Source organism: Lissotriton vulgaris, chromosome 10 (genome assembly GCF_964263255.1).
Source record: "Lissotriton vulgaris chromosome 10, aLisVul1.2, whole genome shotgun sequence".
Lineage (NCBI taxonomy): Eukaryota > Metazoa > Chordata > Amphibia > Caudata > Salamandridae > Lissotriton > Lissotriton vulgaris.
Window position 1 is genome coordinate 30,364,817 of NC_141698.1, and position 13,748 is coordinate 30,378,564.

The following is a 13,748-nucleotide window of genomic DNA, read 5'->3' on the forward strand; positions in this document are numbered from 1 at the left end:
GCAGAAATGTCCAGACTCATGCGGTCCAGACTAATGCGGATCATGTATCAAGGAGCAGTCATATAGAGCAATGTATTTCTGTATGTGATGATCTGGTGTGACAGAAGTATATGTAAACAAACTTAAATACTTCAAATTTCAGTGACTTGATATGATTTTTTTCATGGGCCACTATCTGTTTTTAAAAAAACTCTTTATGTTGGGCTCAGGCTTAGGAGAGGTTAAAACGAAATTTGGACTCAGCCAGCAGTGACTATGCCTATATTGATTTGCCAATGTGCCTTTACTGTAATTGTGAGCTTCTGCTGATCCTGGGTGTACAGATTACTATCATGCTTCCATTAGCTTCAGTAGATCATACTGTTCGAATACCCTCAGCTGCTTCTGCCTTAATGCGTTTTGGTATACCCTGTTACAGAACAGTATAATTTCCTAACAATGTCAATAACCTATGGTTCTTGTCCTGGCACCAGTTTTTATCTCTAACAGGTTCTCCTATCACCACCTCTCTGGACCTGATCTGTCATCAAGCACTAGCCGGCTTGTGTTTCAAGGTAGAACGTTTGAAAAACTTCGGCTAGTGGTGTCAGAGATCTTTCTATCAGGGTATCTCAGTTGTTGACTAATTTTGTATGTTTTCTATCTGAACTGAGAGCCCTGTGAACCCAATTCACTGTCATACAAGAGTCTCACAAACTCATCCTCTGTATTTGGGTTGACTTCCGTAACTGCGCGAAAACGTAGTTTGCATTCCATTACCTGAACTGATGCGGATGAAAAGGTAGTGGTGCTTTGAAAGGGACGTATGCATGTTCTTGAGCTCTATTGATATTGTGTCTAAGTTTCCCCTTAAGCTACTATTACCATAAAATGCATCTCGTTCATTTCAAATGCTGTTTCTGTCAGCAAAATCCGGTCTTTAATATTCTGTGAAGACATTTGCTTGGGGCAGAGTTTTAAGAGTCGAAAATAAGGTACCTTTGTTTCCTCTTCCAGCTGTCTCTTCAGCTCTTCTGTCTGCTGAGTGAAGGCTTGTTTGCCTCTAGTGAGCTGGGAGATCAACGATTCTTTTTCATCCAGCTGGCGAGAGAGTTCACCTTTAACAAACAAGCAAGTCATGTAAGTACCTTTCGTGTATTTTTTTAATGCTTTTCTGACATATGTTTGTTTCTTCTTGGGAATCCTTTCCCGAGGTTGTGCATATGCAGTGATTATCACCTCACACCAAGGGTGTGAAACTTTGTTTGCAGAATCCACAGCCATAAAAATTGCATTACAATAAAGAAAATTGTGAGGTGCTTTGAGAAGAATGCAATCAGACATGCATAGTGAAACAGGGTATCCATATTGCTAAATACTCCTTTACGAATCTTGTAAGGATTACTCTATAACTTTAAGGATATGTGCTACAGATCAACAAACATTTGTGTTAGAATTCGTACCATTTTCTGTCTGGAAGCGTGCCTTTTGAGTGGTGAGGTCATTAATGAGACGCTGATGCTCGTCGTCTTTAGCTTTAACCTCACTGAGTTGGTCTTCCAACAGGCGACTAACCTTCTCAAGGTTGGCCTTTAAAAAAAGATTGCATTGGCATTATAATCCATAACTGTATGAACCTTCATTATCCGAAGACTGAATTCTAATGTCTCACCTTAGACTTGGAAACATTCTCCATGTTGCTGGCAAGGTCATCGATTTCCATCTTGTATTCACTCTTTTCTTTCTCCAGCTTTTGCTTGACCCGCTGTAGATTGTCGATCTGTTCCCCAAGTTCTGCAACACTGTCTGCATGCTTCTTGCGAAGGGCAGCAGCAGTAGCTTCATGTTGTAGAGTTGACTCTTCCAGATCTCGCCTCATTTTCTGGAACTCTGCTTCACGCTTCTTGTTCATTTCAATCTGGGCTGAAGTGGCTCCACCAGCTTCTTCCAGTCTTTCACTGATTTCTTCAAGTTCCCTGGAGAGATCAGCCCTCAGTTTCTCCACCTTTGCCCGAGCTGCACGCTCAGCTTCAATTTCCTCCTCCAGTTCTTCAATGCGAGCCTCAAATATTAAAATATGAAATCCTATGAATGTCATTCTAATGATAACAATATGCATTTCTGCCATGCTAATTAACTTAATGAAGTACATCTATTAAATGTAAGTACCTGAAGCTCTTTGATTTTTTTCTGCAGCTGGGCTCCAAGAGATTGCTCATCTTCGATCTTGCTCTGAAATTGATTTATTTCAAAGTCTTTCCTGTTTTTGTGGGAAATGTGGTGTTATTTTCATGTAATTTATAAAACCGTAGGAATTTCACAGTATGAGCTTTAGGTCTATTGGTTTAAACATAACAAAATGTACTTTGTTAACACAAAATAAAACACAAAATAAGAAAGGAATAATACACTAAAACACTATATAACTTCAGTGCATATAAATGAAATTGATGCTTACTTCAACAATCACCCACAAACCCTGCTTCTGCTTTGCCCCCACTTCCTGTGGTCTGTGGCAGCCTGGCAGCTATTGTCTTGCCTCCTTTACTTGTTTGGTGCCTTCACTGAATTCTTTCTCCCCATGCAGTCTTCGGGCCCCATCCTTTCACCCTGTGTAGTCTATAGCTCTCTCCTCCTTCTGATCTGTCACTCCCCTTTCTTTCTTTGTGCCATGTGTGCCAGGTTAGCCCACATTACATACAGACTGGTAATGGCGCTGGAAATTCCATGTCCAGTCGCTACAGTTACAAACCTTAATATTACCCCATTTCAAGCTGGACCCTGATTATCCACGTAGAAATGGGTAAAACCAGGTGAATTTGATTTAACACTCCTATTCCTCTGTTTATTCTTCACTCCTTACCGCATTTTTGACCAGCTGAAGTCCTTAGGGGGAGATGGCAGTGCCCTTGGGATTACCATGTTACTCGTAATCCCAATGGTCCTGGTAACTCATGTTACCGGGCCCATCAGAGGTTACGAACAATATGAATAAGTGCCATTGTGTCAGTGTCAGTGTCAGTGGTAGCATGTTGTATTTTTGCCAGCACCTCTGCTTATCTGCCTATCCTCATCTCTTTTCCCCCACCCAAAATTCTCTTCTTAAACTATCCCTGAACCTTCCTGCATACTATGGCCTGCATGATGTTTCGGTGGCCACAGATTGATTTTATTGTGTTCCCCCTACCCCTCGCCTGCTGTCGTCTTTTTTTCTGCAGCCACCACATATATTGTCCTTTGCTATTTTTTACATTCTAAATGCAGCCATAATTTGTTGAAGATATTTAAATCAGACCCAATGAATTAGATGGCATTCCAAGGTACATGTATTGGATTGCAATCTACTTCACTACAGTGAAACTCATTTCTTGGAGTGTAATCCCTTGTACATTTCCAATGGTCACTATCTGTTCTTTTGGCATCTTGAAAATTTCCAAAACAAATATATATATATATATATATATATATATATATATATATATATATATATATATATATATATATATATATATATATATATATATATATATATATATATATATATATATATATATATATATATATATATATATATATATATATATATATATATATATATTTATAAAACATGAATTTAAACCACGTTCTTAGCCACAAGAGAATTAATCAGGTAAATGATACTATTCTCAAAGTTATGGGACTCACACCCCAACAAATGACATTTTCTTTATCTTCGAGATGTGATAATCACACCAATCAAGTGAGACTGTTCTTCCAAGTGTGAGAGACACAAGGTTAGCAGGATTCTGTTGCATCTTTAGGCCCTAATGCTACCCTTCTTTGTATATGGAGCATGCTGTTTTTGACTATGATTATTTATCAGCCTGCTGAGCTCCATGGACTCCTCTTCTGGTGCCTTTCTTTCTCTTGTACTATCCTCTCTCTTCCCTTAAGGGTGCTTCCCCTTCTGGTGTTTGCTGTTTTGCCCTGTGTTCTGTGCCCTGTGTAACCTATCATCCATCTCAGTAAGGGCCCTCTTTTTGCCCGTGGCAGACCTCTGCCTCCCGAGTCCGGATTTTGTTGTGTTGGAAACAGACACATTCAAAAACACACAAGAAATAATATGTATACTTTTCATTAATGAGGTATTCTCGAAATTGATGTCTTCTAAATATGTGTACATTTGGTTTGAAAGTTACCTGTAATAACAAATAGTTTTTTAATAAAACAATTTATAAAAAAGTTCGAAATATTCATCATTGAAACTGAAACAAAAACATGTTTTTAGAAATCAGGTTTTCTCTATTGACACTAACTTCTTCAGTTTTTCATCGCTTTGCTGCTTATCATTCTCAAGATCCATCGTTGTTTCCTGGGACAGCTTTAGGTCACCCTCAAGTTTCCTCTTGGCCCTCTCTAGGTCCATGCGAAGTTTCTTCTCTTGTTCCAAGGAGCCTTCAAGCTGGTAAGGTTAAACATATCGGTTAGTTGATGCTGTTCAAAAAGATTTCTTATCTTTAATACTAATTACTGATGAAAATGGCCCCTTAACTGGAGAGTTTTGAAAGAGCTACACCTATTATTGGTAGATTCCATGTACTGGTCCAGCATTATAACAAGATATGTGTTGAGGTTTTCTCTATCATTTCTCTTTTCATGGACACTTACATCATCTACTTGCTGTTCCAGCTTGGTTTTGGCTTTGGTCAGAGTGCTGACTTTGTCTTCCTCTGCCTGTAGGTCATCCAGGGTCTGCTGATGGGCCTCCTGGAGAGCTTTCTTCTCCTTGGAAACCTTTGCAATGTTTTCATCAAGTACTGCCATTTCCTCTGTGAGGTTTTTCACCTAAATCACACAAATGAGTAGCTGTCATTCTAATTATTCTTCAACTTACTGTGTTGATGTTTAGATTTAAATCGAACTTTCTCACATTACCTTATTCTCCGTGGCGTGCTTTTCCTTCTCTACTTTGGCGAGAGTAAGCTCAAGGTCATCAATGTCTTTCTTCAGCTCAGAGCATTCGTCCTCCAGTTTCCTCTTCTTGGCTGTCAGCTCAGCATTACTTTCCTCTTCATCTTCAAGTCTTTCGGTCAGCTCTTTCACTTTACCTTCCAGTTGGATTTTATTTTTAATGAGACCTTCACATCTTTCTTCTGCATCTGCCATGTTGTCACTTTCCTAATTGAATATTACAATAAAGTATGTTTAATTTTTTTTTTTATAAAAACTTACTTAGTCATCCTTGAATTTTATGAAATTTCACCTACCGACTGAACCTGTAATGCAAGATCATTTTTCTCCTGCATAAGCGAAACCATTTTCTCCTCCAGTTCCTTCTTCCTTGCTTCAGATTTGACCAGAGCTTCTTTTGTCTTTTCAAACTCTTCTTTCATGTTTGCCATCTCCTTTTCTGTTTCCGCACTCTGCAGAAGTGGCTTTATCTTAAAGTAAAGCTTCATCCATGGCCAGGTTTTGACATTCATGAATGACCTGATATTGTACTGGATGGTCATTATAGCTTCCCTGTTCGGGGTTGAAGTAAAAGAAGAAGTTGAAAAAGGACCCATATAGATTATTAATATAAGTTTCACTAATTAATCAGTTCTGATAAAAACCTTCTTTCCATCATCTTCTTGAATTCTACTCTCATGAGGAACCCTCTGCAAGCCGCCTGTGTGCGTGTGATGAGCTCTGCCAGCTTTTCATCTCTCATTTCTTCTAGACCACCCAGGAGACCAGCTTTGAAGAACACCTTTAATGAATGAAGTGAATGAGAAAAGTACTTCTTGCAATATGATCAGCTGCCATTTTATGAAATGATTCCGTAATTCCCTACCTTTGTGTGTCCAAGTTTGTACTGAGTGTGGTCAATATCTATGGAACCCAACAGTTTTTCACAAGCCTTCTTGCTGTCAATAAATGCGCCCTCTGGAATCGCACTTGCGTTGAGCACTTTGTACCTTAAATAAATGATATACAAACTTTGTTTTGTGGTAATAACACTAGGTTTATTTTTTTTTAAAATATGAATTTGATAAATGGAAAGCTCATACAAATATTATCTTACATATTTATGAGAAAGAAGTCCTGTGTATGAGTTTGCTTTCTCTCACTTCGTTAGTGCATATCCTAGTTTTTCCATGAGTCATAAAAACAATTATGCTAACTCTTAGCTAAACAGGTATCATATACATTACTCCAGTATTGGAACTTTCATAGATTCACATGCCTGAATTATTCCCCGTCGTCGAGATGGGAGTCTCCGGTATATCAAAAAGCAATGTATAGCAGTATAGCAAACTGAAAAAAGGCCTAGGCCCATTTTCCTTTTGCAACCCATAGCCTTTGTTATGTAAAAAGGCCCAAACTTTTCCCTGAACCAATCAGCTATCCTCACCCTCTAGAACACTCCTGAGAGAACCTCTTGCCCCTCAGATTTTCTACCGCACGTTGTGCTAGGGAGTCTCCTTTGAGCTCTGCTCAAAATCTTCATTTGATAACTCTTTGACTGGATTTTGGGAGTTTTTCCCTTTTTCTAGATTGAGTTTTTGGAAACCTCTCTATTTCCTTTTCCATGGCTGACAAGGAGATTGTGCCACCTGCTCTAAGAAAAGGCTTTATACAGATGATCCTCATGAAGACTGTATATATTGCCTTTACCCAGATCATCAGGCGAAGGAGTGTAAGATTTGTCGCACTTTCTCCAATAAGACCTTGAGAGATCATGAAGGAAGACTTCTACTCTGGCTCCAGAAGGGGAAGGCCAGGAAGGAGATCCTCTCAAGTGACAGCGAGGAGGAGTCAACGTCATCCAGGAGATCTCAAAAGAGGAGCAGATCTCCACAGGCTCATACCTCAGGTGAGAGGCCTGAAAACACCCCTAAAAAGACTACACCAGGGTCTTCGGGTCGCAGTCCCTCAAAATCTCCTTCAGGAAAGTCTAAGAAGAAGAAGGGTCATGCTTCTGAGGAGAAACAGTCTAAAAAGACTTCATCAGAGTCGTTGAAATATCCTCCAAAGGTAAAAATTACCATCCAAAAATTTTTTTCTACACCTTCTGAGGTGAAAAAATCTGCGTCGTCGACGAGAAGAACATCATCGTCGCTGAAAACACCATCGTCGTCGACGAAAACTGAGGTAAAGGCTGTATCGCCGTCGACGTTTCCACCATCGATGACGGAGTCGACGACGAGTCCTTCGTCGACGAAGGCAGTGACGACCATGTCGTCGACGGGATCGTCTACGACGACATCGACCATGGGGCCGTCGTCGACGACAACGACAACAGTGACAACGACGTCGACGGTAGCGTCGATGGTTATGTTATCGTCGACGTCGCCGACGACGATCTCGTCGACGGGCTCGTTGACGAGAGAAAAAACACTGGAAAAACGCTTTTTGGCCTGGAAGAGAACAATAACGCTAGAAGTTACGTCGCTTAGTAAGGTGTCACCTTTGGTTCCTTCTCACCTTCTGGAGGAGGAAGATTTGGAGGAAGAGGATGATGGTGGTCCTTTCGGATATGCTAGCAGTCCATCTCAACTAAAGGTTAAGTACCAGGAGGAGGACTCGCAAGATGAGTATGAGGAGTATCAGACTCATCCCCAACACCACCAGGAACAGCGAGAAGAGATGACAAGTGTACCCTCTTCTTTATTGAGAGACCTTCAATCCATGCTGGAGGATTCTAGAAGAAGATATCCTACGCCTCAGACGGCTAAGGACATCTCTGACGTTACGCCCCGACCACGATCTGTGGCGGGTACACCGGTATGCAGAAGAGAGATCTTGCCAGAGCCTTTACCTAAGTCTCCGCCATCGAGACCTCCGCGGGATCCCGACACTATGGATGAGGAACATGAGGATGGGGAAATTATGGATCCTAGCAAGGAGTGGGACGATTACCTCATTCCTTCACCTTTGTCCCCTTCACCAAAACCCGTGGATTAACCACCAGACGACATTGGGGGGGTTTCATAACCTGATGGAAAGGGCCACTAAAAGATTCTCGCTTTCCATGTCGGAGGATAAAGCTGAATGCTTCTTATATAACTTTAAAGAACCCTATCGCAAATCGGTTCGATCTCTGCCGATTGTGAGTCATATTTGGGGGGAAGGCCTAAAAGTGATGGAATTACCAGCTACAGTGACCCCAGTACTCACGAGATTAGACAAGAAGTACAAGACTCCGGCAGATGCCCCAGCCTGCCTTTTGGGTCACCCCAAACCGGATTCGGTAATTACACAAGCGGCGTAGCAGAAATCAATAAATCCGTCAGCTCCGATTACGGCACCCCCGGATAGAGAAGGAAGAAGGCTGGACAACGCAGGGAAGAGATTTTCCTCGATGTCATCTCTATTAGTATAGGCCGCAAATGCTCAAGCCATCCTGGGAAGGTACGACAGGTAAATGTGGTGCGACCTGTCACCATATATTAACCACATGCCGGATGCAGAAAAGCAAGATGCCAGAAAGATTCTTCTGGAGGGGAAAGACCTTCGTCGGAAATCATAGACTGCGCTATGGATATAGCGACTATAGCTTTCAGGTCTCTAGGAGGAGAGGCAGTGCTGCGCAGGCAAGGGTGGTTAAGGACTACGGCATTCAGACCGGAGGTCCAGAATAAAATCTTGGTTCTTCCATTCAACGGCGAAGACTTATTCGGCAAGCACGTGGATAAATCGCTGCAGAGTATCAAGAAAGACACTGATACTGCCAAAGCTTTGGGAACTCTGCAATACAGAAAGGTTCCTTTTCGTGGCTCTAAGGGAAGAAGTCAAACATCATATAGAGGAGGATATCAGCAGGGGAGATATTCTTTGTATACCACCACTTCTCAGCCCTACCGTCAGCAGTACACACAGCGACAATCAGGAGGTTGTTCCAAATCTTCTCCAAGAGGTAGAGGAGGTCATCAGGGTAAGGACAACGCCCGACGACAATGACGGCCTACGAATGCTGATCGCACCGATACACTAAGATCGTATGTTCCCCTGGGTGGAAAGATTTCCCGTTTTCTTCAAAATTGGCAACTAATAACCACAGACCGTTGGGTCCTCAACATTATTCGATTTGGCCACACTCTAGAATTTCTTCAGACACCCCCTCAGACGCCACCGATGCATCACAAGATCAATCATTTGCACCAAACTCGAAAGGAGATTCGGAAAATGCTCCGAAAGGGAGCAATAGAACCGGTACCGAATTCTCAGAAAGGAGAAGGATTTTACTCCCGATTTTTTCTAGTCAGGAAAAACATCCTACAATGGCGTCCTATTCTGGATCTTAGATCCCTAAATACCTATCTCAAAAAACAATCATTCCGGCAAAAAACAATCATTCTGCAAGACATCCTTCTGCTTTTAAACCCGGGGAATCATATGACCACCTTGGACTTACAAGACGCGTATTTTCACGTCCCAATCCATCCTGCACACAGACAATATCTTCGTTTCGCGGTGGCCGGGGAACATTACCATTTCAAGGTACTGCCGTTTGGCCTCAAGTCAGCCCCAAGAGTGTTCACAAAATGCCTGGCTCCAGTGGCAGCTGTTTTAAGGAAACAAAAAAATCAAGTTTTCCCTTACCTGGACGACTGGTTGGTCAGGGCACCAACAGAAACACTAACCAGGGCGTTAATGGAGGCGTGCATAGACTTGTTCACCAGGCTGGGATTGACTCTGCACTAGAAAAAATCATCCCTTCAACCAAAGAAGCAAATTACTTTTCTGGGAGCAATCTTAGACACGGAGAAAAACAAAGCGTTCCCCTCCGCAGAGAGACAACAAAAAATAGTGTTACACTTCCAAAGATTTCTAAAAAGAAAGTATCTTTCAGTACGCAGGTACAAATCATTGCTGGGGATAATGTCGTCTTGCATTCCCCTTGTGCCTCACTGCAGATTACGAATGCGGCCGTTACAAGAACAGCTCGACCTCCAATGGCGTCAAGCACAGGGGTCCTTCGAAGATGTGGTTCGAGTGACACCAGTCATGCTGCAGGCAGCTGCGTGGTGGACACGACAACAAAATGTCTCTCAAGGACTCTCATTTCTCACGGCTCCAGCCCCATTGGTAGTAACTACGGATGCATCCCTGGAAGGATGGGGGGCATTTCTGCAGGACCTTCAGGTCAGCGGTCGATGGAAGTTAAAAGAACAACAACTACACATAAATTTGCTGGAACTAAGGGCAGTGCGCCTTGCGTTGCTGGCATTTCTGCCACGAATCAGAGGTTCGTCCGCGTTGATAAGAACAGACAACACGACTGTGATGCACTACTTAAACAAGCAGGGAGGCACAAGATCTCTCTCCCTATCTCGGGAGGCGCAGAAAATATGGAAATGGGCTCTACAAGGAATATCCATGTCTGCAGAACACCTACCAGGGGATCAGAACACCAAAGCAGATACTTTCAGCAGGCTCAAAACTTCCTGCCACTAGTGGGAGTTGGACCAGGAAGTCCTGGACAGCATTTTTCGGATGTGGGACACACCAACGGTGGACCTCTTCGCCACAAGGGAGAACAAGAAATGCAGGTTCTTCGCAAGCTGGCTTCCCCAGGGGCGATCCTGGGGGAATGCGTTTTCAATGGCATTGTTCGACTTCTTTGCCTACGCTTTTCTCCCGATTCCCCTCCTGCCAAGTGTCCTCAGGAAAATGAAGAAAAAACCATGCAGGCTGATCCTGATGGCCCCTTGGTGGCCCAGACAGCACTGGTTCGCGTAGCTTCTGCTGCTGTCAGAAGCGCAACCAATTCGCCTCCATCCAATACCGTCACTCCTGACAATGTTCCAGGGACAAGTGCTCCACCCGAACCTGAAATCCTTGCACTTAGCAGCCTTTCTCCTGAACACTGTGAGTTCCAACATCTAAATATTTCGCAGGAATGTAGAGACATCCTATCCAAAGCTAGGGCAGAGAGCACAAACAAAACCTTCCGGATGAAGTGGAAGCGGTTTTGTCTCTGGTGTCCACAGAATGGTACCCATCCTTTGACGGCGGCACCTCATGATTTCCTTCCATACATCTTGCTATTAGCAAAGTCTGGCTTAGCTCACGCTTCTTTAAAAGTGCATCTAGCTGCCATATCCCGATAGAAATATTCACAGCTCTTTGTCGCCTTCAGTGCGCCTAGAAAGGGTTTTCCTTCATCAAAACGTGGAATTGCCAGATGGATTTCCAGTGCAATTGTTTACTGTCATCAAGATGCTGGGAAGCCTCTGAACTCATGAGTTTGCGCCCATTCGACGAGAGCAGTGTCCGCGTCCACGGCGTTATTTGCAGGAGTGCCTATACAGGATAGCTGCAGAGCAGCGACCTGGGCATCTACGCACTCATTTACCAAGCACTACTGCTTGGAAACAGCCGCAGAGACGGAGGCGGCAGTGGGAGAGGTGGTGCTGAGACAGATCATCCAATAACGGTGAGCCTTTTTTGCATCCCTCCATCCTATTGTCTTGTTTACAAAGTCACATTTATGATACTGTACTAAGCTTTATAATGCACAGGTTGTGTTGCACAAGGTTGAAATGTAAGTACCAAATGTGCTTTGTAATGTTACTGCTCACTTTTCTAATTCAGGCATGTGAATCTATGAAAGTTCCAATACTGGAGTAAGAAAACAAGTTATTTACCTGTAACTGTAGTTCTCCAGCATTGGAAGCTTTCATAGATTCACATGCACCCACCCTCCTCCCCTGAGAGGTTCATCTCAGGTTTGGCACGACAAGTGTTGGTATGCAAAGTGCGCAAAAATCTGAAGGGCAAGAGGTTCTCTCAGGAGTGTTCTAGAGGGTGAGGACAGCTGATTGTTTCAGGGAAAAGTTTGGGCCTTTTTACATAACAAAGGCCATGGGTTGCAAAAGGAAAATGGGCCTAGGCCTTTTTTCAGTTTGCTATACTGCTATACATTGCTTTTTTATATACCGGACACGTCCATCTCGACGACGGGGAATAATTCAGGCATGTGAATCTATGAAAGCTTCCAATACTGGAGAACTACAGTTACAGGTAAGTAACTTGTTTTCTTTCTGTTCTTGTAATGTAACTATGCGCTGTGCAATTGTTTAGTTATGGTTTAAGATGTATTTAACTGTGTTGGGAAGTCTCTTTACCTTTGCTTAAAATCACCATAGAGGATCCTGCTTGGGAATCCCTTTCTGCAAATTCTAATGCCTTCTAAGACACCATTACATCTCAACTGATGGATCAGCAGATGATTGTCCATTACACCTAAAAGCAGAGAGTAGAGCTCATATCAGTTCACTTAATGCTCACAGGCAATACAGTGATACTCAAATACTGTAAGAATGGGTGGTCATTAAAGAGACACTCTACCTGGAGTCTTTGTCTCATTAGGAATCAGGCAACGCACAAAGTGGGGATGAGTGCTCCTCAGGTTAGTCATCAGCTTGCCCAGATTTTCCTGTAGTAGTAGTGATACACGTGTATTTAAAATATTGCAAATATTTTAGTCAATGTCTCACAAATTTGATGCATCAATTAACTCTGAAGACGTATTGTCCTGTATGTGTACCAAAAGGCTATTTGTACAGCAGAAATATAGGTTTATGTGTACTACTCACTCTGAACAAAGCAGACACCGTCTGGAAAGACCCACCCTTCTTCTTCTTTCCACTCTTTCCACCAGCAGCAGCTGCTTCTATAATTTGAACATAGCAAAACAAATCCATCATCAGGCACTTGCTCAAGAGTGCACACTTTGCATATTTTTCTGTATGTCTTTTTACATGTGTTACTACAAGATATTTACCAGCCTCTGCAGCAGTTGCTGTGTAAAGCATGGACAATACTTTAAGGGAGGACTTCTGATACAGTTGGATGACAGAGTCATTCAATGGATCCTTGTTCTTCTCCAGCCAGCCAGTGATGTTGTAATCCACAGTACCAGCATAATGCACCAGGGAGAAGTGAGCTTCAGCCTTTCCTTTTCCTGGCTTGGGTTTCTCAAAGTTCTTGCACTTGCCCATATGTTGGTCATAGAGCTTGTTCTTGAAGGAGGTGTCTGTAGACTTGGGGAACATGCACTCCTCTTCAAGGATGGAGAAAATACCCATGGGCTGAGAAGTATAAAGATTTATATGAGTCTTCAGTGTATTTGTTCATTATATATAGAAATCCACAAGTTGTTCACATAGACACCCACCTTTTCAATAAGCTCAATGCAGGCAGCCAGATCCATGCCGAAGTCAATGAATTCCCAGTCAATGCCTTCCTTCTTGTATTCCTCTTGTTCCAAGACGAACATGTGGTGGTTGAAGAACTGTTGCAGTTTCTCATTGGTGAAGTTGATACATAGCTGTTCTAAGGTGTTGAACTAAAACATAACACAGATGTTATCCAGTATTATGGGTATCTTTCATAGATTCACATGCCTGAATCATTCCCCGTCGTCGGGGTAGGAGTCCCCGGTAAATAACAATAGTAATGTCACATAGACATATACTTAGTACTAGGCCAGTGGCCTCACATTAGTAGCCTATCTAGGTCCTTATGTAAAAAGGACCAAACTTTGGCCAGGAGCCAATCAGCTACCATCACCCTTCTCACCTTCCTGGAAGGAGCCCTAGTCCCTCAGATTTTCTACCGCACGTCGTGCAGAGGAGTCTCCACTGAGCTCTGCTCAGGTTTTTTTCTATATCTTTGGTTTTTTGACTACTTTTTCTTCAAGTTCAGTTGGAAAAGGAGTATTAGTATTTAATATGTCTACTACTCCTAAAAAAGGTCTTTTTAGGCCATGTGCCTCATGTAGTAAAATGAGGTTACAC

At 42.6% G+C, this 13,748-nt stretch overlaps 1 protein-coding gene across 1 annotated transcript in view; it reads right to left on the reverse strand.

The window, feature by feature from the left end:
* The window catches only part of LOC147684412 (myosin-4-like), a 59,368-nt gene that overhangs the window by 10,754 nt on the left and 34,866 nt on the right, over nt 1-13,748 (reverse strand). Inside the window, exons 14-28 of the mRNA XM_086940340.1 lie at nt 13,127-13,297; nt 12,734-13,040; nt 12,546-12,622; nt 12,298-12,385; nt 12,075-12,192; nt 5,795-5,918; nt 5,574-5,710; nt 5,226-5,481; nt 4,894-5,136; nt 4,627-4,803; nt 4,275-4,420; nt 2,149-2,239; nt 1,652-2,041; nt 1,443-1,569; nt 979-1,097 (exon numbers count right to left, since the gene is read on the reverse strand). Of these exons, the coding sequence (XP_086796466.1) occupies nt 979-1,097; nt 1,443-1,569; nt 1,652-2,041; nt 2,149-2,239; nt 4,275-4,420; nt 4,627-4,803; nt 4,894-5,136; nt 5,226-5,481; nt 5,574-5,710; nt 5,795-5,918; nt 12,075-12,192; nt 12,298-12,385; nt 12,546-12,622; nt 12,734-13,040; nt 13,127-13,297 (2,571 nt within the window). The remainder of the gene's footprint in view (nt 1-978; nt 1,098-1,442; nt 1,570-1,651; nt 2,042-2,148; nt 2,240-4,274; nt 4,421-4,626; nt 4,804-4,893; nt 5,137-5,225; nt 5,482-5,573; nt 5,711-5,794; nt 5,919-12,074; nt 12,193-12,297; nt 12,386-12,545; nt 12,623-12,733; nt 13,041-13,126; nt 13,298-13,748) is intronic.